Source organism: Echiichthys vipera (assembly GCF_963691815.1).
Source record: "Echiichthys vipera genome assembly, chromosome: 13".
NCBI classification, from domain to species: domain Eukaryota; kingdom Metazoa; phylum Chordata; class Actinopteri; order Perciformes; family Trachinidae; genus Echiichthys; species Echiichthys vipera.
The window spans coordinates 19824742-19851756 of record NC_139838.1 but is presented as its reverse complement, the minus strand read 5'-3'; the positions used below and the strand labels follow the sequence as shown (position 1 = coordinate 19851756).

The 27015-nt window shown below is 40.9% G+C and overlaps 1 protein-coding gene across 1 annotated transcript; it reads right to left on the bottom strand.

The window, feature by feature from the left end:
* Positions 1–2861: 2861 nt before the first annotated feature.
* Positions 2862–25326, bottom strand: LOC310955719 (brevican core protein-like). Its single transcript, XM_083925707.1, has 14 exons — positions 25148–25326; positions 17288–17367; positions 16814–17173; positions 15971–16145; positions 15688–15815; positions 15230–15523; positions 14248–15099; positions 11415–13337; positions 7414–7521; positions 7085–7243; positions 5520–5602; positions 5111–5255; positions 4819–5001; positions 2862–3619 (listed from the first exon to the last, which is right to left on the bottom strand). Exons 1-14 carry the CDS (start codon positions 25165–25167, stop codon positions 3498–3500), a joined length of 4632 nt encoding a protein of 1543 aa, XP_083781833.1. The 5' UTR covers positions 25168–25326; the 3' UTR covers positions 2862–3497.
* Between the last annotated feature and the right edge of the window lie 1689 nt (positions 25327–27015).

The window sequence follows — 27015 nt, the reverse complement described above, 5'->3', positions numbered from 1 at the left end:
ATGTTCAATTTACAGCAAATTTTTAAAAAAGTGGATGGTTTAATTTCGTCACATGTTTGATCACATTCATTTAGAACGAAGGCTTACATGGGCTGCACACGATAAGAGACGTGCATCTAATACACGATGTCACCGGTTTAGTAAGACTTTAATTTAATTACCCAAAAAAGTTGTTAGAAAGCTTTTTTTTAATTCATACAGAAATGCATTTATGATGTCATAGTTAGAAATTAAAGGAATTGAAGTGGATAACAACAAAATACGAGCTTACTGTAGACTAAAGGTAACTTATTTGGCCATCTGCTTGCAATGAATCAAACAGGCATTCATCTATCAAAGTATCTAAAGTATCACAGAGTAGGTTGTGTAACCTGAGGGATCTTCTGCAAACGGTCTCGTTCATTTTCTTCACCAACATTTTTAAATCTAGTTAAAAAAAAAAGCTTCTATACTGTATTAGTTGCATCTTAAACAACAGAGAATAACAGCACATTCAAGTGAGTGAAGATACTTTCAGGAAGTGTGTAGAGGAAAGTGTTGGCTACTTGCACAGGCTGATGGCCGCCCACCTAGAGCCAGGGTCTGTTCAAGGTTCCTGCCTGTCCAAAGGAAGTTTTTCCTCGCCACATGCACGCTCATGGGGTAACTGTTGGGTCTCTGAAAATTATAGTGTGATCTAGACCTGCCCCATATATAAGTGTAAATTCTGCCATGATTTGAGGCTATAAATAAAATGTAATTAAAAAATGTAATTGAAGGCTATAATAAATGTGATTGGGTTCATTTAAAACATACATTAACGGTGTATCCTCCTAAATTTAATCCTAAAGTGTTTGTGCATCTCACAAAGCAACCATTCTTGGTCGCAGCTCTGTTTGTTGCAGCCTTTCTACTGTTAACATGGTGGCGGTCAAAATATTTGTGTATGGGTTCAGCTTGTGATATCAAACACTTGTTCCCTGACATTTTGCCATTAGTTTCCTTCAGTTCCAACAAATCACGGGGCAATGGTGCCATCTGGTGGCAGAAGATTTAACAACAGAATAACATGTCAATTAATTACATGCAGTGACAACCATGCCTCCGTGAGCATTTTTTGCATATTTAATATCTTATATAATATTTGTGTGATAAAATAAACTACTGAGGGAAGTTAAGACACCCGCAGCGTCATGTTTTTGAGACCCATTTCAGGAAGTCACCTGCAGCAGGTAGTTAGCACACACACCTGTGTTCAAAGGTTCACCTGCTTCTCTTCCTCATCACTGAAGGGTTTAACTTGACAACTTTACCTTCCACACACACACACGTTTACAAACACAAATACTTACTTTCAGTTTCTCTTGTTTTTCCCTCAAACTTCCTCAAGTTTTCCGGCCTGAGTGACGAAACTGTGACGCAACGTTTCTGCTGCCTTTGAGCCGCACATGCGCACAATCACGTTTGTCACCTGACCTTAATTGCGTTGTTGTTGTTGTTGTTGTTGTTGTTGTTGTTGTTGTTGTTGTTGCTGTTACTGCTGCTGCTGCCTAGCCTATAGACCTGTTATTTCTATTGCTAGGCAACAACCTGGGTCCTAGTTAACTTCCGGTCAGCTGATGTCATTCACATACACTGTAACAGGAAATACACTGGGACACATTTAGGATGTTTATGTTTACAAATGTGAACAATAGGCCTAAATTAAATAATATATATCAATTGATGAAGCAGTTAGAAAACAAACTTACTGACATATTATTTTCTATATCAGGGATATAGAAATATCAGAATATATCATATCTATATCACTTTCATTTCATTTATTTATTTAAAGGACAGTGCACAACATTTCTGTAAATGTGCCGGTGTTAGCCAGCAGGGAAATTTTCAACTGTAGTCCTTTGGCAAGATGTTAACACGCCCACAAGAGACTACGAGAATAAAAACATACTGAAAAATACACACAACAGATAACAACAGTAGAGCATGTCATCAATTCACAGACTCCTTAAGACGTACATATAACCAAACAAACATCCTTACCCACCACCTTGGGTTAGACATGACAGCTACAACAACAACAATAACCACACAACAATAACCATACAACTTCATCTACTCCTGCACTTTTTGTGGTTAGAAAGCGATAACAAAGCTCACCGACATTTCTACTGTTTAGAGTAGGGATGTCAAAGTCAAATACATCAGAGGGCCAAAAAAACTAATTTGCTACAAGCCGAGGGCCGGACTGGTTCAATGTCTATTAAAACATATTAAAATTATTGCATATAACCTACTGAACCAAGACCTAACACAGTGTACCGTATTTTATTACATAATTAAATGAATGATCCAATATAGTTTGCGGGATACCGCATTGTGGGTACTGTAGTTTCGGTGCGTGAAAAACACCAGCAGGCGGCTGTGGCGCGCGGGCCGGTTCTAATACTAATCAAATATCATCCCGGGGGCCAAGATCATTCATTCACGGGCCAGATCTGGCCCTCGGGCCTTGACTTTGACACCCATGGTTTAGAGGAACACAGTTGCTGTTAGTTTGTCCGTTTCTAAATTCTCTTTATTCTCTTTACTGGCTTTTCTTTGTTTGCTTTTGAATGGGTCAATCCTTAAAGAGGTTTGCTCTGTTGCATTTTTTAAAAATAACGCAGTGGGTCGAGTTAGGCTCAGTGAAGTTATACTTTAATTAATGAATTAATTAATTATTGAACATCATGCAGTGGTGGCAGACGCACTCAGATTGTTTATAAAGTAGCAATACCACAATGAAAAAATACAAGTATTCAAGCATTCAAAACCTTCTCGGAGTAAGAAAACTACGATCATGAAAGGAAGCCCACACACAGTGCTAAAGGGTAAAATAAGAGAACGGTTTATTCTTTGCTCTGTTCTACAAAAACTTTATTACAACATAAAGCTGACGAACAAAACTGCGTCTGCTGGAAATCAAAGGTTTCTCTCAGAAGAATGCAGACAGCAACAATCCCAGGTGAGAAGACGGATATATGTACAGTACTTATTGACTATTTGTTAAGATTGACGTTGTGCTTTGGAGGAAAACCCCGTGGCTCTCTGTTGGAGACAAAGGTTTTAAAGACATTAGCACCATTTTATAAAAAGGTTCCTGACAAAACAACAACCACAAAGAGAACCGTTCTTACTGTCATGTAGACTTGAGTTCACACATTTACTGTATTTGTATTTTTTTTCATTCTTCTTTTCGTCGCTAATCCCTACTTGAAACCAAACACTGCAAAAATATTCTAAAGGACATGAAAAAGTAGGAATGTTTAGCTCCTTTGAAAGGAAACGAAGGCTGTGGTTCACTCAGGCTTCTCTTCTCGTGAGGAGGCTTCAGTTTGTGTCTTTATGCGTCTGTGGTTCATTTTGTCCTGTTCGAGTGTTCATTGGTAAAAGCATTTCATTCTTTGCACCTTGTCATGTTACAACAGCAGAATTTAAGAAAGGAAGACAAGGAAGGAAAGCATGGCTGACTTTTAAAACTTGATGTCCCAGAACTGCAGCGTCTTTTTAGTGATTTCAAACTCGTCCTCAGTGGCGGCAGAGTCGCTGTTTGTCTGTGACGTCACTTCAGGGTGTTGGGTTGGACCTCCGGCTTCTGAAAGGTCATTCAAGAAGCAACGTTCAAGAGTTATTCTTCTTCTGTCTCTCAGTACTTTCAGAATTACCAACTCAGTCTGTGACACTCAGCCCACTAGTGGTTACAAATATATATTTTCAGATTTCTAAAGTGCTGCCCCCGCGACCCGACCCCGGATAAGCGGTTGAAGATGAGATGAGAAATTTCTAAAGTAGCTCTGCATTGTAGTTTTTAGTAACTCAAACAGGAGTAAATACAGTTAATTTACTGGGCACTAATTATAGCTGCAGATTAAAGGTCCCATATTAAGCTTATTTTTAGGTTCATACTTATATTTTGGGTTTCTACAACAGGTTTACATGCTTTCATCTCAAAAGAAACATTTTTCTCATTCTGTCTGTCTATCATTTTGCACTTTCTACCTATATATACTATAGTTGTGACATCACAACTGTACAGAAGTCCTGAAAACTCGGTTAAAGACCCGGTTTCTGAATACCGGCTGTTCTTCTCACAACTTTAATATGCTCAAAATTCAAATATTATTTGTCACATACAGATATAAATTGAAAATGTAAAATGCTCGACTATTAATGGCTACAGGACGTGTTGAATTGAGTCAAAAGGAACAGTTAGTGTCCATATGCATAGAAATGAAAGGAAATGTCTGTTGCTCACTGATGTCCATGAAATAGTCTTATACATAAGTGGAGCTGAGACGCCAGACTGTTTCAATACTAAAAGGATGAAATGACTTACTCTGTGTGACAGCTTCACGGTCACTGTATCACTTCATGTCTCACATAGAGAACAGGAAGGACACTAAATAAAAATTAATTCATTTTTTTTAAAAAGGGTTCTCCTGAACTTTGTGTTTTTATTCTACTGTTTTACACCTGTTTAAAATCTTGTTTTACTCTGTAGCACAAAAGAAAATTATTATTATTATGATTATGATTATCATTATCATCCTTTTTATCATTATTATTATTGTTATACCTAATATATATTATTATTATTATACCTCATGCATGTTTTTTAAAGAAATATAGATTTTGGGATTGCTTTTTAACAATGAAAAGAGCTTTACAGTAGAACGTAGTATTATTATTATTATTATTATTATTATTATTATTATTATTATTATTATTATTATTATTTAACATTTTGATGAATTTCATGAAGGTTTTATAAAGAAATATAGATTCTTATCTTACCAGGGATGCACAGGACCTGGGGCCTCTCCCACCTGCCTCCAGACAGACACCTGATCAGAGGAGTTCGTCTCTGCTGGAACCCCTCGGCGCAGTGGTAACGCACAACTGCGTTGGTCTCGTATCTCTGTCGAGCTCTCCCAAAGATGGAGGCGTTTCGGACCTTGGGTGGTGGACCACATGAGGCTGTTGGGAGAGGATCTTGGTGTGTGAGGGTGCAGCGGCCCAAAACAACCACATGAGGGAGTTGAAACCATTAATGAGGAGCTACAAACTTCTAATTCCTATTACTCACAGGTGCCTTTCTTGCAGGTGTATGCCAGGTGATAGTTGCAGGGTACGTCACTCCAGCGTCCGTCATCGTGCCACACCATCACTACACAGTCTTCACCAGACAGGAAATAGCTGTCTGGCTGCCCTCTGTACCAGTTCTCATACAGCTGCATGAGGAGACATGGGTGAGTGTGTTTGTAATTGGCATGTAAGGAAATAATAATAAGAACATGGAGAAGTAACCAGTTTTCTTTACACGTCTTTCCCTATTTCTCAAGGTTGAGTCAGGAGTATCACATGAAAATAGTAAATCTCTAACAGAATATGAAGATGAATGTGGAAATATAAAGACGAACAGGAAACACATATTTAACTTTATATATTTCTTTAATATGAGCTCAGTCACACTAGTGCTTTCTGATATTTCTCACCAGAGGGTTTCCATCAGTCCAGCGGAAATCGTCCTCAATGGTCTTGTCATTCAAACCGGTCCACTGGTATTCTTTGTAGTTGTCTGGTGAGAAGAATATGTCAATTATAATAAGTCATCAATACAAAATAAGTAAATAAATCACTCATAGGGACAAAGGACAAACCAGTGGCGGACTCAGACTGTTTGAAGAGCAGGGGCGAAAAATAAAAAGGGGAATTCTTCACAACCTGAGGCCTAAGCAGCGCGCAAAAAGCTATGATGCATCATGTATGATGAAATAGTCCTCCTCCTTGATTAAGATTAGTATAGTATCTATACTCTATATCGCTTTTCCACTACGGTTAAGCTCATACTCTTAATCCAATTTTTGCTTCATTATTCATTGCAGATTTTTAGTACCACTCGATGTAGCTGTAGCACATGAAAGCAAAGCCTCTTTCGCGTTCCCCGTTCGTCTGCTACCAAAGAGAGGAACGTCTGCACCTCATTACCTAACCACAACCACATGTTTTTTTCAGTTTGCCATATTCTTACTCCAGAGGGCACATCATTTATTGTAAAAGCGCCACCCTAGAGGGCACTCAATCATTTTTTTCATGTGTAAAGGGCAGCCAATAAGGCTCTTTCTCTCATTTTCACCACTCTATAGAGGGCACTTTAGCAACACTTTTTCAACCATGGAGGTACCAGACAGGCAGAAGGGCACTGGAAAGGCACTCATTAAAGTGTAATTCTGGCGCAAAATCATCCCATGGTCTTTTTTGGCCTTTACATACATCAAATAAACCATCAAGATGGAGAAATCCAGCAGAGTCGCTAACAGCCGGACGTGGCTAACACGGATTAGCTCGGGGCAGTGGGGGGAAGGCATTAAAACAGCTTTTTTTAACCACTAATACTGCTCAAAATAACACCAAACCCCTTCAGTAGCATGAGAAGAGTCCCTACACATAAAACAAAGCAGCAACAACGTAGTTAGTGAACCCGGAGTTTATTAAAAGAGTGTTTTAAAGACTTACCAACTGGTCCCTGTACCAGCTGCTCTCCTAGTGAAGTCCATTCAAGTCGATTACCAAAGTCAATCCAAAAGGAAGGTGCTTTTTTTATGTGTAGGGACTCTTCTCATGCTGCTGCAGAGGTTTGGTGTTATTTTGAGCAGTATTAGTGGTTAAAAAGCTGTTTTAATGCCTTCCCCGTACTGCCCCCGAGCTAATCCAGTTAGCCACGGACAGCTGTTAGCGACTCTCCTGGATTTCTCCGTTAATAGTCGTTGCACAGAAAAAACATTCCTAATGGCTTATTTGATGTATGTGAGTGCCGAAAAACTGGGAAATGGGATGATTTTGCCTGGAATTACACTTCAAGGCCCGTTATCGAATTTTCTTGTTCTAGAGGGCACATCATCCTGATATATATTATATGAAAGGGCATCCTAGAGGGCACCCAATTATTTTTCGCATGTGTAAAGGCCAGCCAATAAGGGGCTTCCTCTCGTTGCGCCACTATTGAGGGCACTTTAGCGCACTTTTTCAACCATGGAGGCATGAGGGAGAGCGGTCAAACCGTTGATGTAGCTCTGTTCCTCAGGGGTTATGATAGACACCAGATGAGCTCCCTGCATGCGACAGTGCTGCTCTGCGACCTCCCAGCTCAGACGCTGGCTGAAGTGACGGTAGCAGAAACCGTGGAACTTATCCCATCCCGGTTCACATCGCTCCAGGTCTGAAAACATCACAGTGGAGACAGGACAAGCAAGCAGTCTTTACAGGTTTTATGCTGCAGATATAATTGTGTCAAATCTCCTTATTCACTATGAAACAGCTACCAGCTTCCCAATTTCTTTGCCAGACATGACAGAAACTAGTTCCACTGCAAAGAAGCAGAGAGCGTACCAGTCTGACAGAAGTCTCCTCCGTATGTTGGCAAACAGAGACACTGAATCTGCCCGTCTCGGTCAGTACAGGTGCCTCCGTTGAGACATGGGTCGTCCACACAGACATCTGAAATGAAACAGAGGCCCACTTCAGGTTATTCTGCAGCTGAAACTACATGAGAGCACAGCGCAGTCTGTGTATGTTATTGTTTATCATGCAAAGTTACATTTTTGCATGTATTTGAAGGATTTGCTTCGTCAAAAGATTCGAAAAATAAAGATTAAAGTTTGAGGAGGCGTTATTGCAAATATGCACATATACCAGAGATAGGTAGGATAAAGGATGCGTTGAAGCACCAGCCAACAGATGGCAGCAGAGAACAGACTTTAGTCACAGGACGTCAAACTCAAGTCCTCTTCTGTCTTCTTTGGTGCAACTTCTTTTTTCCGTCTTCTTCTGCATTCACTCTTTATTAATAATGAACCCTTCAAATGATATTTGTTTATGTCGGAGGCTTACTCATGCCAAATACAATCAGCCTTTGTGACTGGATGATAAAAAAGCCCTAAAGGGACAGTTCACCCAAACAATAAACCATCTTCCCCTTATAATCAGGTTCTATAGAGCCTACTCCGTCCACAAAGTCTGGGTTTGAGTTGCAGGAATTTGAAGCTGTATTTACACGAGTACATTACAAGTAATTCTATTTTGTTTGTTAGGTTGAACGTGCCAAAACATTACGCTCAAAAAACTCCAAATCCAAAGACACAGTTACACATAATCAGCAGACATTGTTGTGATTTGTTTTGATAGCTGCTCTACTAAAGCACACAGTACTGTTTGTTTTGCTCATTATGTTACAATACGTCAAACATGTTAAGGAAGATATATTTAAACAATAGTGATAAAGACACTGCTGTTGGCTTCTTCCTGACAAAAATGGTGGTTCAACTGTCTCATCCTGTAATTAACATCTGTCACTCAAATAATCTCCGTACATTTGTTTCACACATGCATCTTTTCTTCTACACTTTAAAAAAAATGCTCGCACAGGATCTTTTTCACAATTTGTAAAGTTCGTTGAGGAAAAAAACTGCTGATTATTTAGAGGAGTTCAGTAATGAGGGGAATATAAGATAAATAATAGTCACATCATGTAATTTCCCTTAAAACTTTGTTCCCACATTAATGCTAGATTGAAGCAAAGTGTCCCTGTCAAAAGGTAGTTGTTACCAAACAAAAAGCTTATAGTTAAAGAAAGAAGGGTTAGAGTTTCAGGTCAATTTTCTAAATTTGTAAAAAGCGGCAAAATGGAGGGCATGTGTGTCCAAACTGAAATTAAACATTTTACAAGTGGATTTGGTTTATTTGCTTCCTTTGACACCCTATAAACAAGAGCTCTGTGGTGTCTGTCATTATGCTGCACATACTTCTCTTTGGGTCACTTTGTGTGTGTGCGGTGTGTGTGTGTGTGTGTGTGTAATGTAATTACTGTTTTACACGAGTCAAATGAGGATCATATGCACTCAAAGTTAAACCATCATTCATTTACGAAAAAAAAACACAACTGGGGTCAAGCATAAAAAAATAAACCTTGTGCTGTGACCCATGTTGACATCTCTACTACATCTCTACTTTGACTCTTTTTTTTTGTCTGCACAGTAACAAGGACCTGGTTCAATTCTAAGCTGTTTCTGCAAAAGGTCTGCAGGACTTCCACAAACAGCACAGGAAAATAAATTGCCTGTGCATGATTAATAATTTTAATTTGGTGGCTTAAACTTTCTGTCCTAAACTGCTGAGTCTCCAGCCTATTGTCACCATGAATAGTCCAATATACTGTATAATCAACACTGCTCACAAAATTAAGGCTTTATGGAGGCGCTTAAGATAAGATTTAATGTAAAAAAAAAAGAAGCTTTTGAGCATTTTAAAAAATGTCTCTGTCTGAAAAAAAGCTCAAAGTCTCAATAAATGAATATGTATGTGAATCCTTGTCTTGTTGTTTTCATTAACTTGACTAGTGGCTTCAAAATGTTCATACATAGTGATATGTAACAACAGCAAACTAAACTGTAACTGCAACCTGAGATTGACTGGAGCTTGTTAGTAGTCTTGAGTTTGTGTGAGCATAATCACCATGTAGAACACGGTACAATAAATTGACCCCCATTAAATGAAACTATAAATCACCCGCACATGTTGTATCAGCTGCTACTGTAAATCCAGTAATACAAATGTATATTATCTTTTTAAAACATGTTTCCTCCTCTGTCCTTTCTTTGTAAATAGTGTTAATTTGTGCATCATTTCTAGACACCATGTCCTAAATGTCAATGCAAATGTGCTGAGTGAAGCTGTTGCACAGGGAGTGTCAACTATTACCACAAAAAAAAGGCTGGCAGTAACGTTTAAGACAGAATTACCGGTAAAGAGAAAGACTGTTTTATGACGCAGAACACTGAAAACATCTGTTAAGATGGATGGAAATACATCGCAGGGACATTCTTTTGTTTGTGCATCATTTTCGCCTGGAGCTATCGTTTGTTCCAACCTCAATCAAGCTGCTGAACTCTAATGCTTAATCTTAGTGCAACAGTTATAAATACACACGCACTGTAGCACATTTGCACTCTGCACTGTCAAATGTCCCCTATGTTTTAAGATGTTTTATGTGAAGCAACAGACTGTGCCCAAGACAAATATCCCCTCTGGGACAATTAAATTTATTCTATTTTATTTTAAGTTCTGTTCTGTTACCTTATGCACTATAATGTAAAGTTGAGCCCTGTGTTACCTTGAATTCTTGAAGAAAAGTTTGTTTGCATGCCTCCCCAGTGAACAAACAGAAACTTGCAACGGGTAGGCTGCATGGCGGGAGCGTGCCTACACAAGTGTGAAGCCGTTTGTAAACTTTTTAAAAAAAAAGATTTTCTTGGCAAAAATTGCCTTCCATACAATACAACACTCTCCGCAGCTGCCGTTTTTAGTAGTTATAGGAACAAACCAAACTTTTTACAAATAAATGTAAATGTTTGAGACTGAAGGAAAACAAAATAACAGATTTATCAACTGATGATGAGACGAGAAACAAACATAGATTGGTTGTTTTTATCATTCTTATACCTAAAAACACAATAATGTACAAATCATGATTAAACAATAAGACATGACTTGAGTATGAAACATTAATGACCTATTAAGAGATTAAAAAACATACTGCTGAATGCTACCTCTTACAGCAACTCAACATTGAAAAATATTTGTGCTTATACACATAATAACACCCTGTGCTTTTGGCTGAAATAACAATAGAAGTTTAGAAATCTAAGGAAAGAGAACAGGTTTTTAACACTTGATGTGAAGTTATGGATTCAATCTAAAAGTTTACTGCTATTGCATTGTTTGCTGTTACATAACAGAGAAATATTTTGTCTCTTTATCAAGTTATTTCCAGATAAAAGACTGTGAGCTGTAGCATGAAGAAAGTGATGAAGAGTAAAAGGTGCACTTGTTTGGTGCAGAGATGAATTATTTGCACGTAAAATCCACTGATCAAGATACTGAGAAAAGGTTTACCAACGCTATCACCATCACTCTTGCAGAAAATCATTGTACTGTAGAAGAAGTACTGAAACACTCATTCATAAACACACTAGTATATTACAGTACTTCACAGAAGTCAATCTTTGGATGAGGAAGAAAACATCATGCAAAACAGGACTGGGCTGTTGACAAATGTCAAATGGGAGCTGTCCCAGTGTGAGTATCTCGAAGGGGAGGTGTGGGTCACAAGGGGAGAAGTGAGGAGTGTTTTAAGGAGAAACGGAAGGAGTCAGAAGGGTGAGTGGGCTTTCTGTGACAACAAGTGAAAGGACGCGGGAAGTTGTTTGAAAAAGGAGGGGAGGCGTTTTACAGAAAATGGAGCAAAGGCAAGTTGAGGATAGATCAGGGATTTTAGTGTGTCATTGCGTCGCGTAGCAAGAGGAGGACCGTTAGGATGATGAGAGTGACATTACCTGAAGCTTTCCCTGCACCGCCTACAGCGGCTCTCTCATTGGGCAAGATAAGCAGGGTGGGCGGCTGGGTGAGACTAAACTCAACATCCACCAGACCTTGATCCACTGGCGGTATGAAGGCTGTCACCTTCCGAGGCTTAGCCGTCTTGTGGAAAACATTTGGTGTTGAGGTAGTCGGGCTCCAGGTGCGTCTGGACCAATGGGTGGTGGTCGTGGTGGTAGTCGTGGTGGTAGTCGTGGCCGTCGTCTTTGCGGTAGCAGCAGTGGGTTTTGTACTCGAGGAGGAATCTGGAGCTTCAGTGGAGATGATGGAGTAGTTTTTTCTGCTGTACTCTAGATCATTCAGAGACTCTTGGGGTCCAGTTGTGGTGGTCAGCAGAGCCCACTTAGATGTTTGTGAATCGAGAGGAAAGACAGTAAAGTCCTCCTCAGAGGTTGGGGCAATGCTAGCTTCTTCTTCAAGACTTGGAGCAATACTAGCTTCTTCATCAAGAGTTGGAGAAATGTTAGCTTCATCTTCAAGGGTTGGAGCAACATTAGCTTCTTCTTCAAGGGTTAGAGCAATGTTAGCTTCTTCTTCAAGAGTTGGTGCAACACTAGCTTCTTCATCTAAGGTTGGGGCAACACTAGCTTCTTCATCAAGAGTTGGAGCAATGTTAGCTTCATCTTCAAGGGTGGGAGCAATACTAGCTTCTTCTTCAAGGGTTGGAGCAATGTTAGTTTCTTCTTCAACAGTTGGTGCAACACTAGCTTCTTCATCTAAGGTTTGGGCAACACTAGCTTCTTCATCAAGAGTTTGGGCAATCCTAGCTTCTTCATCTAAGGTTGGTGAAATGTCAGCTTCTTCTTCAAGGGTTGGATCAATGCTAGCTTCTTCATATAGGGTTGGGGCAACACTAGCTTCTTCATATAGGGTTGGGGCAACACTAGCTTCTTCATCTAAGGTTGGGGCAATGCTAGCTCCTTCTACAAGGGTTGAGTCAAAGTTGGCTTCTTCTTCAAGGACTGAAGCAACATTAGCTTCCTCTTCAGAGGTTAGGGCAATGCTAGCCTGTTCTTCAAGGGTTGGGGCAACGTTAACTTCTTTGTTGAGGACTGAGGCAATATTATCTTCTTCTTCTTCTTCTTCAAGGGCAAGGGTTGGTTCAACGCTAGTTTCTTCTTCAAGGGCAAGGGTTGGGGCAACATTCGCATCTTCTTCAGAGGTTAGGGCAATGCTAGCCTCTTCTTCAAGGGTTGGGGAAACGTTAACTTCTTCTTCAAGGGCAAGGGTTGGGCCAAAGCTAGTTTCTTCTTCAAGAGCAAGGGCTGGGGTAATATCAACTTCCTTTTCAAGGATTGGGGCAATCTTAGCTTCTTCTTCTTGAGCTTTTTCTTCAAGAGTTGAGAAAACTTCAGTTTCTTCTTCAAGGGTTGGGGTAAGTTTAACTTCCTCTGCAAGAGATGCAGTAACTGTAACAACTTCCTGTCCACTTGCCTCTTCATAACCAGTGGTTTCAGTTTCAAAATACACTCTGTAATCGGATGTTTGATACCGCGCTGTGGAGGAATTCGTAGGAAGCTGGGAGGTGTTCAACCCTTCCGGAGACTCAGTGGTAGCTACACTTACTCTAGAAATGAGGTTGTCTTCAGACTTTGTCGGGGTCGGCTGGTTTTTTTCAGTTTCCAGAGTGTCTTCAATTTCAAAGCTTGTACTTCCCTCTTGTCTAGAGATGGAAGACTCCCACAACTGTGTTGCTGTGGAGATGATATCCAAGCCCAGTTTGTCAGGATGGCGTGACCCAGTTGAGAGGGTTGAATCGGGTAGTGCAGTCTGAGGCTCAGTAGGCGCACTGCTAGCTGAAGCAGAAAGTGACGGGTGACTGGTGAAGCTGGAAGTTGAAGAATCTGTTGCGGGGACTGCTTCGACGTCAAGGTCATTTTCTAGAAAAAAAAGAAGACACAATTTTAGAGCTGTAAGTTCATCTATTAAAAGAAGTGTTCGACCTTTTGGGAAATAGCTATATTTGCTTCCTTGCCACTCTCATTTCTGTTAATATGAAGCTACAGCCAGTAGCCAGTTAGCTTAGCTTACCATGAAGACTGAAAACAGGGAGAAACAGCTAGACAGACTTTATCCGCTTTCCAACACCTCAAAAGCTCACTAATAAAGACCATATCCGGTTTGTTTAATCTGTACAAGTGTAAAAAGATGTAGTTGAAGGGAGAGTTGTGCTAGACTATTTCTTGGTCAGGTGCAGTAAGTGTCTGTTGGTTTCCTAGCAACCTCTCAGTGACGACAAGACTCCCAGAAGTCACTTTTCCCAGCCAAGAAATAGTCCGCTGCATAAACCCCCGGACACACCGCAATATGTTGTTGTTACACTTCATTTTCCTGCGGATTAAACATACGGGTTACAACATGTCATTTTGAGACACCACTGACCCAAGTGCCCAACTCTACAGCATAAAACACATGTTTACAGCCCGGTATAAAAACTGTGTTGGCTTATTTGCCTGTACATGATAATTGTACAGAGGTGATTTTTTATATAACTTGCCTGTTTAACTTATATTAGGGCTTAAAGGTATTCACTACTTAGGGCGTGGCCGCCTCAGCTCCATCCACACGTCACCTACACTGAGCATCACAACAGCTCTTCTGAAACCCATGGGTGATGGTTTTAGCGTCATATTTACTGTACTACAGACACAAAAGTGGTATCAACCTTCTCATTTAACTCTCAGCAAGAATGCAAATTAGCTTATTTCCTGAAATGTCAAATGGCTCATCCAAAATATTGATATCTTTTCTTTTGTAAGGCTTAGAATGTCAAATATATGCTTGACATACCTTGAGCAATATCTCCAGACCCGTCCAGATGGGCCCACAATGACGTTAGCTCCTTGATGGAAGATTTTGTAGTTTGAGCTGGTTGTGTAAGTTCTCCTTCTTCTTTTGAGGCCTGAGTAGAGAGGAACACCTGCAAAGGATCTTCTACGGCTCCCTCCTCCAAATTCACCTGAACCACAGGGTCAAGGGTCATAGACGTCACCTCCCAGAGACTCTCGTCTTGAGTATGGTTGCTGTCTGTCTCGCTGTAATTGGTTTGGGATATGTCAAAATGCAATTTGGTCTCTTGTATTTCTTGGGAATCCTTTGGCCTCTCAGATGTATTCTCTTCGGGATGTGTGTCTGTTACTGTCTGGTTATATGTGCGAGGTTCATACGATGATTCAGGAAATGCTGTAGTGCTTTCAGGCTCAGACTGGTGAAAGGTGAAGTTCAAGTTGCTGTGGGAATCCGTCTCATTGGGCAGTAATGCTGTAATGTTTTCTGGGGAATCGTAGGTTCCTGTGGTGCTGATAGTGCTGTTAATCAGTGCTGTAGGATGCTGATGCTGAATAGTGGGAGATGAAGTTTCATTCAATGCCTGGCGGAGTTCCAACGTAGGTGTGGTGTTGAGAAGAGACTCTTCTGTGGTGTCTGTTGGGTGCATATCAACCAGGGTTTCCACAGTGGAAGAGTTGGAGAATAGAGGAAAAGATTCGAGCACCCTTTGAGCTTTGAGCTCCACCTGTTCTGCAGGTTGGTTCAGTTGCAGCTCTTTGTCTGTTTCCATTAGAATAACAACATCTTGTCCAATGTCCTCAGGCTCTGTGGCCATGTAGTCCATGGGAGAGTCAGTGGGAGTATTTCTATTATCTGCAGAGAACAGATAAGTCTAGATTTAAGAAATATAAAAAACACAAATAGGTCTGTGTATCCAATGCATTTCTTACAGGTAACTTTGATCCAATTGTATGGTTAACTTTTCTAGAAACAAAATACTCGCCTTTGAAACAATACACGTCATGAAGGCTGGATGGCTCTGGAAAGCCAGTTTGGTTGCTAAAGCGGTAGAGGGTTTTCACGCCTGGCTGAGGCCCTCCACAGCGCTCTCTAGGTGTTGTGATGGGGAAGCGAACACTGCCATCCGACAGCCAGCCAGGGCTGCAATGGTCCAGACCTTCACTCCATGCCAAGTACAGCTGTGCTGTTGTAGCCAGCCTGGCTCCTGCTGCTCTGCAGTATGACTGCGCTTCATCAAATGACAAATGCTGTGGGCTGGAGTCATGAAACACCTCCCCTACGAACCCAAAACATTTTACATTTTTACATCTCTCACATTTTGTTTGAATAAATAATGGCTGATATATTGTTATTTTAGTTTATCTCTCAGAATAAGAATATACCTAAAATATCTAGCATGGGTCAGGCTTTGGTGTTAGAAACAAGGATTATAATTCATACCGTCAGTTTCCTCCACATAACAGTAGACATCATATAGATCGTCTGGATCCATTGTCCCATAGTTTCTCACTCCTGGTTGACCATCCATGTCTCCATAACAACCTTCACGGGGTACTTGGATTGGGTACCTGCAAGAATGGAAACAATCAGAAGTCCTTAAACGTTATAAATTCAACCTTAATTTATCAGGGCGACCTTGTACTTTCCAAAGATACCAAACAAATGAGGAAATTTGAATAAAAGTTTGAGAATATTTTCATTAAACAAAATGGTGATGAGATACCTGACAGACTGGTCTGCCAGCCAGCCTGCATCACACTGCTCGTAGCCGTCATAATAAGCTGCCAGCAGCTGGTCAGGAGTCGCTATTTGTGCCCCGATTGCCTCACAAGCCTTCTGGGCCTGATTGAAGGAAAACGCATAGCGGCCCAAAGCATCTCTGTAGTGGAATACAACACCTAAATACAGAAACAGGCACATAAACACACACATAAGCCCACATTCGTATTTAGATTGTACAAAAACTCTCAATGAACAACGTGAATTACCAGTAAAATATCACAAAGCACAAGATAATATCTTTGTTTCTACACAATATCTGTCAAGAGGTGGTCCTGTCAGTGCCCTCCTCTCTCCCTCTTGTGTTTTGACGTCCAGGTCCGGTAGGCGTGTTCCCCCCCAGCTGCAGCCTGTTACACTAATCACCTGAAGGAGTACTTAAACCCAGAGCTGACAGGCATGCAGCGCCGGACCGTTGTTATCCTTCCCTTGGTAAACTATTTCCCCCGGATTGGCTCCCGTTACTCGTTTGTGGTTTTTGCGCACCTCATTGTTAATTGTATTAATCGTTGTTGTTCCTCGTCCTGTTCCCTGATCGTCTATCGTTTCCTCGTTCCTGTTTTTCTCGACCATCTAGTCCCTAATATTCCTGTTACCCTGTAGTGTTTAACGTTTTGTTTGTCGTTTATATTAAACGTTTGTTTGTACTTTTATCCCGTGTCCGTGTCTACATGTGGGTCCAGTCTCTCTGTGCTGTATCCCTGTACAGTTCATGACACTATCACCTTTATATTCATCTAAATCTTTTCAAAGCGTCAGTGATGATCTACGTCTTTCATTTTGTTACCTTTGACCTTGAGTTGTACAAGGTCGCTGGCGTCCTCCAGGCCCTGCTGCACCTCGCAGCGATAGTGACCCGAGTCACTGGAGCGTAAATCTCCTAACCACAGTGACAGATCATCAGGGGAGGAAGTGTAGTTGAGCCAGGCAGCGCGGTCTCGGTACGCCTCGTTGACCTTCACCCTTTGACCCCGCGCCACCAAGATCTGCGTCTCCACGCCACCGGACACCACAGTCCATTTGACCCGCGGTGCTACAGGGGAGGAAGGGGACAGGGACACCAAGCATGGGATGGAGATGGAGCTGCCCAGTGGGGCGGAAACTGGACCTGAGTGAGGGATGTTCACCTGGAGCTGTTGGACATCATCTGCAGAAAAAAGAGAGCGCAAAGAACTTACTTTTAAATGCACTTTTGTATCATTTGCTTATAACTGAGTGTGAATAAATTCTGAAAGTAAGAGACAACGGAGTGCAGACGTACCAAATGCAGATGGAGTTTGTGTGGGAAAGGCCAGAGTGAGGCGGCAGACTGCAATGAGAAGTGGAAGTATTTGGACATGTCTATGGAGAAGAAGAGGAAAAACCCAAGATTATATTATTATTATAACCATTTGATAAAATACGACACATAAAGATTAATAAAGCATTCCTGTAGAAACAAAAATGACGCAATATTTCTCCTTCGGTTTCCAATTTCACACATGTTTAACCTTTAATGGGCAGAACGGTCTCTAATACTGAACGTAATGTATTGTGCTGATTCAGCTCCACTGAGCTCATGCAACTGATTTAGTTGTTATATTAAAAGGTCACAGCCTGCACACCGTTATGCTACTTTCACTACAGCATCCACCTACTGTGGTTTTAGCTTTGCACATGTATTGATCCCCAGTTTCAGATCCAAAGTTACACTCTGACTTTTAGAAATAGCCATTTATTATTTGCATTTGATATCATTATGGAATACTAATTTAGGATGAATTGCACCACTATTACGTTATAAAAAAACAACAACTAAAGCTTTACGTGGGCTGTAAAAAGGGCCATAAAACATAAAGCACATATACTATAAAATTTGCCTTTAGGAGTAGATATTACTAAATCTCTAGACTCTACAGAAGATCTGTTAACCTGTATGTAGACACAGATACTCAGTCTGAACTAAAGTGCTGGAAAATAAAATTAAAGCTTATACTTGTAATGTAGAAACTGGTTAAAGATAGAAAGTAGCATTAGAATTACACTAAAAGTTGTTTTATATTTAGGCTACTCTTGCTGATATAAATGGAGTTTATTAGTATATTTGACAGGGACAATTCTCATTGATCAACAGTAAAAAACAAAAAGAAAGAAAAAAAACTGTGAACAAGCCAAAATTAGTCTAAAAGTCTGATTTCCATCTATTTGTCCTTGTCAAGATACTAAAAAGGCACCCTAAAAATAGAACAAGCCGACACATCTTATGAGATAATGTCAAACACACCTCTCAGCATAATGCAACTAAATGCAACAGAGACTACAGCCTCCAAATCAACTGACAGCTGAGTGTATGTATTGTACATTTGGAGAAAATTACAATAACTTGTGTACACCTAAGTCCGATAAGATACAGGAAAAAAAAACGTATCTCAAAGCTCAACTGTGAAGTATGAAAGAGCAACTTCTCTGGTTTTCAAAGGGAAGCTGGGAGCACAGACTCCCCACCACAAGCTATTCATCACCTCCGGGAGCTAATGACACGGCGTCTCTCAGCCCAGCGGCATCCTGCCAGCGCTCCGTCACCAGTCTGGGCCTGTTATTAACCAAGCAGGCATGGCAGGATGCTCACAGTGACCTCACACAACCTCCAGAGATGGCCATGAAGAAGCTGCAAATGTTTATTCATCATTAAAATATGAAGCTCTGGCTCCAAGTTACTTTTACTTTACATTTCTGTTGAAAGCTATGAAAATATTGCCAGCAAAAAAAAAGAAAAGAAATGTTTCAACTTTTCAAATGTGAATATTTGCAGGTTTTCTTGCTAAATTATGACAAACTGAATATACAGTATTTGCATTTTGGACTGTAAGATGGACAAAACAAGACACATGAAGATGTTAACTTGAGTTTTACGAGATTGGGAGGGGTAGTTTTCACTATTTTATGACACTTAAGTGAAAGTGCAACAAAATGCACTCATTGTATCACAAGTAAAAGTGCTCAATGTGCAGAGTGACTGCCAGAGTTACATCATATATTATTGGATCATAGAGCGTTGCAGGAATTTCCTAAAACCTGGAAATTAGTTAGCGTTTTACACTTCCACTCCCCTCGTCTTGAAGTCAAAGAGTTTTGTGAGCTATTCCATAAAAAAAGGTCTGTGGTTATCACAAGCTTAAAAGATTTTTACGTTTTCTTCTACAACATAAAACACATCAGTAAATACCCAACTTACAGCTTTGAAAGGCGGTTGCTAATCAGTGGCTAAATGAACAAACATCATCACGTCATCAAGTGAAATCAGTTGGAAGCCTAATGGGAGGTGTAGTCTGTTTGTATCCTAATGTTAGCTTTTTACTTCTGGTAATTTACGCTTAAAAAACATAAAAGTGGTGTTCAACTGTGAAGATGGTCTCGCTGAAAAAAAAGGTGTGTGTATAAAAACTTTTGTTCTCCACAGAGCTTATTTTCTAATCCCGATGGCTTTTGGTCGGGGGAACCAGGACGACGCTAACTTCCAGGTCGGCCTACAACAATACATCATCCCTTCAGCACTTTGTATGCATTAACATGTAAGAAGTACTTCCATGTTGTAGGTGGTTGATGTGGAGCTAATTATAACTACTTTATATATTTTAAGTTTTTTTTTATTTGATAAAGGGGATCATTTGTTCGGCTTTTCAAATCGCAATCTGAAAAGTCACTTGTTGCTGCAGCTGTGATGTAGTAATGTATGTGTATAAATGTAATGGAGTTAACAGATCAATATTTCCTTCTGAAAAGCAGAAGTACTTAAGTGAGCGACTGTTAGGACATAGAAACTCTTTAACTCTTAAATAAGTCCCCGATTGTTTGACTGTTGCTGATTCCATGACACAACAAAACTGAACAAATATAAAGCTCCTAAATCACTCTCTTGATGGAAAAATGTTGAAAAGAGCTAAGCACAGAAGAGGTGTGTGTGTGTGTGTGTGTGTGTGTGTGTGTGTGTGTGTGTGTGTGTGTGTGTGTGTGTATGTGTGTGTTTGTGTGTGTGTTTGAATGTGTGTGTGTGCGTGTGTGTGTGTGTGTGTGTGTGCGTGTGTGTGTGTATGAGTTTGTCTGTCTGTGTGTGTGTATGTGTGTGTGTGTGTGTGTGAGCCTTAAAATGGCATTCTCACTCCTACACCATTCAATCCTCAAAACACATATAGTATAGCACATAGTATAAATGTGCTCCAGGTGGTAAAGTTTCTAGTAAAAGAAGAAAAAAATAATATTACCAACATCAGAACCACAGAAATGAGCCAAAAGTCAAACAAGCTTTTCTGCATCTGTACATCACACACAACGGCACAACCACAGCTCACTAACTTGTGTCAGATTAAATGGCTTTCTTTGACGGCAGAATAATTGTTGTCTGTTTCCTCAGCCAGCTGGGTGGACTCCACAGTGCTGGTATCACTATTAGTATTCTTGAGGAGAAAACGTCTCACAAAAAGCGAGCAGTGGGCCAGGAGGACAGCTGCACACTGTGCTTTCACTTCAGGCTGACTCCCTAACAAAAAGCCTCGGAGGAAAATTAAAGGACGGGGGCTGGCACACTTGCTTGCTTTTTCTCTCTCCTTTCTCTCGCTTCTTTTCAAGGATAGAAAAAGGAAGTTTTTAACCACTAAGAATCATTCTGGAGCAGGCTTTGTACAAAACGCCACATTAAGACACTGTTTCAAATGGTATCACTGCTGTGAGAGTGGGCTTGTGTATGAGTTTGTGCATTCAGATTGATGACAGAGGAGAAAATCCTGGTTGCCGCTGATTCTTTTGCAACTTTTTAAGGATCACAAAGTCACCAGGCACTCTGCAGCTCTGCTCGTTTTAATGAGAACAACAATGAAGACAAGTCAAGCTAAATAATCAATGCCACCCACTGCATTTACAGGTCTAGAAACTGCAGCCAATGCATTATTCACAAGCAGAACTAATCCAGTCTCCTCCTGCAGAAACACACAAGTAAGCAAAAGAAGACTGACATCAGTCAAAACCACATTAAGCCTACTACATATCTTTACCGCTGTCGACTGTAAATTGAAATGTTATAAATAATAGGGAGCAGGAAACATGAAATCAGATGATGACAGTCCTGTCAGTGCTACACGGATTACTAAAGCGTGCTCACTACATCTTGTGGGTGGTCTCTGCAGTACTCTGCACCAAGGTCAACTCAGGCAAACTCTGTCTCCACCAACGAGCAGGAAAATGACTCCTGATCTCAGTTAATCCAGGTCAGACATACCGAGACACCGGTTTGACTGATGTAAGCTCTGTGTAGCGCTGAGCTGGGACTGGCTTTGGCAGTAATGATGATAAAATACAGAAGGGAACTCCTCAAATGCACTGTAATTCGGATTATTGGCTTTTAAAAGGTAGAAATTCACTCTGTATAATAACGCTTTTTCACCAAAATAAGCATGTATATGTGGGTTTCTTAAACGCAGGGAAACACACTAAAAATAGGCGATAAACTCCTTTCCCATGCCAGTAGACAAGTATGCCTTTCGTTTTTTTGTGTCATGTTCAACGTCATGAACGCGCTGGAAAACAAAGTAAACAGCATGGAGGCTACTGAGAATGTTACAGTGGTTACTTCCTTTTTATATCTGTTACTTATTCAGTCTCTCGATTAAACTCAGTGCAGACCAATTTGGAAAAACGTCCAAGTGCTGCTTGGGCGGAGACAGACAGAATTTGTGGCTGAGGGGAAAAGTCACAGAAGTTATCAACATAGCATAGCACTGAAAAAAGGGACAAGAATTAGCGCTACCAAACAGGTGTCATGTTTCCATCACTGCCGATCGGAGCTGGAGCTGATAAATACCTGGACTACTGCAGAGTCATTTGTCCTGGGAAAGAATGCAGATTGTAAAAGTTCCCACTAAAGATAAAAGCCAGACAAAAGTGTGTTTTCTGTCCAGTGAGAAAGGGGCGTAACTTTCTGCCTACCACATGAGCGTAGCAGCTTTATTCCTCCAACATACAAATAGGAATGAAGTGCAACATAATTACTAAAAACAAAGGTAGAACTTTCTTCAAGAAGGCACCTAATTTACATATAACTGTCACGTATCTGACACAAGATCTCTTCCCGCTCCTCTTCTAACTGACCTCTGAAGAAATGAAGCACCGATGACCAGATCCCAGAAACTCATGTATGCTGATGACATTCACCTGGTCACCAGTTATGTGAGGTGCAGTCTTTAAATCTCTTGGAGTATTTGACAGGATGATGATGTTGCACAGCCATCTCCCCCCATGTATCTCAGCCTGTGCACCAGAAATAAAATGTTGCCATTGTATGTTTCCGCAAACCACAGAAACGTTGATATGAAACGTTTTTGTCACCGTCTAGCATCTAACTCGCACCTGACTTTCAACTGACAGCAAGTACTCCGAATATCAGGTAACATGGTATAACAAGCCTCAAACTATCAGCCTCAAATGAGTAAAGGAAGATGCAACATATCTGTGGTTTGCAGAAACATACAAATGCCAACGTTTTTTCTCCTGTCGACTGGATTATTGTACCGCAGCACTGGTCATTTTATACTCAAAGTATACGCAAAGTAAGTTGCTCCTGTCTGACCTCAGAGGAACCGTTCACTCAACACCACTCCTCTGACTCTCTGAACATCAAACGTAACGCCTTCATACATCCGATGAGCTGCACTCACTCAAAGGCTCATCCCACCTCCCAAACCGTGCAGACATCTGAAATAAACTGACTGTCTGTCTTCCAAAAAGATGACTCATTTGGAAAAGCCACACACCACATAATTCACCACCCAGTATGCCTGGGAACGAGTGGAAGGATCAAACAAACACCTGATCTCAGACCTGATTCAGCAAATCCATGGACTGACCACAGCCTGCCAACCATGCAAAACCATAAACTGAGTAGAATGGGAGCAATAAATAAATTATTAAAATGCGTTTTCCTATCAAGAACCATTTACTTTTCGGTCAACTCTTCCTACACCAGCCATCAATGATTCAAAATCTGCTTTGTGGTCCCACAGATCCATAGGTGTCTGCTGGCTTGAGGACTTTAACCGAACTATTTATCACATTAATGACTACAGCATTTATTCTATGATGATTAACTAATTATTTATAATGAGATAAATGGTCTGATTCCAGTTTCTATTACATTACATTACATTACAATCTAATATAACAGGTAGGGGGGAGTGGGGTCACTTCTGACACCTTTGTTTCGACACATAGGTCGACACTACTCGGAGACTACTTGAACAGTTATGAAAATAGTTTTGCCTGCAAACAATTTCTAAAGAGTTCCCCCGGAACGTTTAGCCTCCGGCTCGGCTCACACGAGCGCAACATGGGTGCACAGTAGCAGCCAGCGAGTGAGAGTCGGTAAGAGTAGCAGAGCAGGCAGCGGCAGGCAGGCCTAGCCCGCACCCCCATGATCGCAGCTGTGTGGATCGATGGCTAGAGAACAGAGCGAAGTGCATGGTGAACGAAAACATGAAACTGGAGCTTGCAGACGTCCCCCAGTCATTCAAATTTTAATTTAACTTCGGATTCCAGGTTAATTATGAACACGCACATGCATTTAAAAAGGCACCATCCAGGTGCTACTATGGTTACTATACCCTTTGCTGTGAAACAAACTAAGCTGTGCAAACCCAGCTCCCAACACTATTTCAACAATCCCTACCTGGGAATTCAGGAGGCAAATGCCATAAGGCCAAATATTAACTTAGATGCTGTCTGTGAATAAAATGTGAGGAATATTCAGGTCTCTTTGGGGTTAAAAGTGAAGAAGGTGTGGCTGAGTATGAGCAGGGTGAATGGCACAGTTACTTTCTAACTTGCTCTAACTGTCCCCGCTCTCCCCTATAATCTGTATCCTCATTTGGGGACACAACATAAAATGTATTCTTATAAACTACAATGTCAGCTTCAAATACATACAATACGTTATTGTGCTGTGTACACCTTTGGAGACAACAGTTCTACTGTGCTGACCTAACTCACGTTTACAAGCCTGAATTTCCATTTAGCTTTCACTTTTTTAATTTATTGAGTGACTGAAAAAAATGAGAGATGTGGCCAGCTATTCTGAAACCTGAAACCGGGATAATTAATTTCTCCTAATCAAAAATTAGTGCCCATCATCCTCCGCAAGAACTGTTAGGGGTCCTAACACACCTTCAGCCAATTTATAACTGCATTTCAAAGCTCTAATAGTTTCTAGATCTTCTCTTTCCGACTATATTCAGTGTTAATAAGGCCAACATAAAATTGAGAGACTTTACAGAGCATCTGCTCTCGTTACTTGATGTTTAGTATCAACACTAGACACCTAATTGAAATTTTAATGGTTTTAAATGACATTTTGTGAACATTTTGATTCAGAAAGGACAAGAGAACCGAATCAGTGCTGTGAAAGCCACTGGACTATCATATAAAAGGCCGTCCTTAATAGTGTGCTATCTCTCTTTTACCATATCTCTACCTGTCCATTAATGGAGTCTTCCTGAACCCTGAGGTGGAGACAATGGACAGAAATGTGCACTCAAGACAAAGAGCTTTTGTCCCCCTCAGGACACAGGAAAAACATTTCAGAGCTTAAATTCAGCAGATTTCATGCTTTACTCCCAGAGAAAATAGCATTTAAATAAAATAAAGTAAGTCCTGCAGTGGTGATGCTTTCTATAAATGCAGAGGACAGTTAGTAAATGCTGTCGCAGTTTTTCATTTATTTCAATGCACATTTTCATGGTCACCTGTGTGACAAATCCTTACAGCCCCTCACATAATAATCACAGGGACTGATGAGGAGGAGGTGGGAGAGGCAGTGCCCCCCAGCTACATGCTCTTCAGTGGGGGGTGCATGATGTGCAAAGAAGAAAGTTGCACTTAAGTGCGTCAGTTCCACAAAATGACATTTTTCTGGAGGGAAATGGCCACAATTTCAGGACCTCCTCTGAGGACAGCAACTGTAAAGCAATTAACTGGTAAAGACGGTCATTTTCTTAAATGGCACCATCATTTTAAATGTCATTATACATTTAAAGGAAGTTAGACCGCATCAACTATATGATTAACACAACAGCCCAAACAGGGGAAAAAACAACCATACCGGCTTCTTCTCAGCAGCATTTCAGCTGATGCAGGATGGATTGACTTCTCGGCGGTAAAAAGTATTTCCCGTCAGCTCTGCTCAGCTTGCTGCAGTGCGACTGTCCGGTTGTGGGGGAGAGGGAAGCCGCTTCGGATGCGCTGCGCAGGTATGAGGGGAGTTGGGACTGCTGTCCGACCGACTCCGAGGTTTGGTGAGGAAAGGAGGGAGTTGAGAGAAAGTGAAGCCAGACATGAAATCCTGAACTGCCCACTTTTTCACCCAACCATCAGGATGGAGATGGCGCATGCCTGTCAGAGGGGACTGGGAGGGATGACATCTTAAATAACTGATGTTATAGGCTATGAAATGAAAAGAGATTTTTTTTCCAGCAGGCGAACGACAATAAATTGAGCGTCATTTGGAGTCAGCGCAGCAGCAATACGAAGCTGCTGATGCTGCAGGTATATTGCAGCACAGTCACCTTTAGTGGAGGAGGAGGAGGAGGAGGAGGAGGAGGGAGCTGACAGTATCACCTGCACCAGTTAAGTGGAATATTGGTCTTCTTAAATCACCTTAAAGAACTTTGTACCATCAGCAGTTTGCAACATCCAGCAGATAAAGGATGTGTTTGACACCAGCATTGGACTTGAGACCCATTAACTCATTGCAGAAGGTCCCGATTTAGACCTTCAATCCATCAGAGATAAGCAATAAAAAAAAAACAACAACAAATAAATAGAAAATAGAAGTCTATTTTTATACACACATCGCATGATCATCTTTTAAGCTGTTGCTAATTATCGGTGAGCTTAAATGTTTACGGAGGTGCTGTTGAAAAGCAAGAGAGCAGTGGTGTTTGTGGTCCTGTCCATGGGCTGGATTAATCTGCATGAGGCCCCTGAGAAAAAAAAGGGCCCACCCCAGAGTCTTTGGGGGGTGTTTTGGGGCAGTTGACCATAAAATTGATGTGTGTACATGAATGTAATATGCAATATGCAATAAAACGTACAATTTATCTTTTAAAGCATATTATTGATAGCATTTGCTGCTACAAATTCAGTTGTCAAAGATGGAGGGGAAACAAACAAACCTTTCATGAAACTATTCATAAAATGTTCTACAATGAACTTCATAAAACTTATACATTTGTTTTATTATTACTTTTTGTGTCTGCTCTGTGTTTTGCTCTACCTGGAATATGAGAGTTGTTATGCTGAATAGTATGAGAATAAGTAAAAAATTATAATAATTTAAAGAGGTACTGCACACGCCAAAATGATGCAGTGGGCGGAGTTAGGCTCACACCAGGGGTGAAGTTACACGGTATTTCCTGAATTACCATCGTTTTAAAATATCTTATCTTACTTTCACATGCATGAAATGGCCCAAAATGATCACTTTAAACATGGTAACTAATTTAATTATTTGAACAGGGTGTGATTATTGTAGCATTTGCGGTTTCGGATTGGGCCATGAATCTTGTGTAGACTAGTCGGGTCGAGGGTCATAAGTGCAGGTGGCAGGATGAGTACGATAATGCATGTTGTGGTGCAAAGTGGGTCTTTAAAATCAGAACAATAGAGGACTCTGCCCCGTCCAACCCAAGTTTTTCTCTGTGCATTATGCATCGTGCCATCTTCAAGACAAAGCTGAAGGCAGGATGAAAAGCGTGGCATCTAAGACGTTAGGGTAACAATGCACAACAATGCACACTTTCAAGCCTTTTATTAGATAGCACAGACGGGAAATGGGGTGAGAGGGGGAGACATGCAGCAAAGGCAGAGGTCAGAGTCAAACCCGCGGCCACTGCCTCGAGGACCACTGTGCGACGATGCACATTTTGCGTCTCTCCTGGAGGACGTTCACGATGTTGCATTTGTTTGTAC

What these genes read in the sequence shown, in the direction of transcription:
- LOC310955719 (XM_083925707.1), bottom strand. Translation starts at nt 25,167, where the DNA reads ATGCTGCTGAGAAGAAGCCG. An exon ending in TGACGTGTATTGTTTCAAAG is followed by an intron (nt 15,100 to 15,229) that starts GCGAGTATTTTG and finishes TGTTCTCTGCAG; the next exon opens with ATAATAGAAATACTCCCACT. An exon ending in GGAACAGAGCTACATCAACG is followed by an intron (nt 5,603 to 7,084) that starts GTTTGACCGCTC and finishes TCTTCTCACCAG; the next exon opens with ACAACTACAAAGAATACCAG.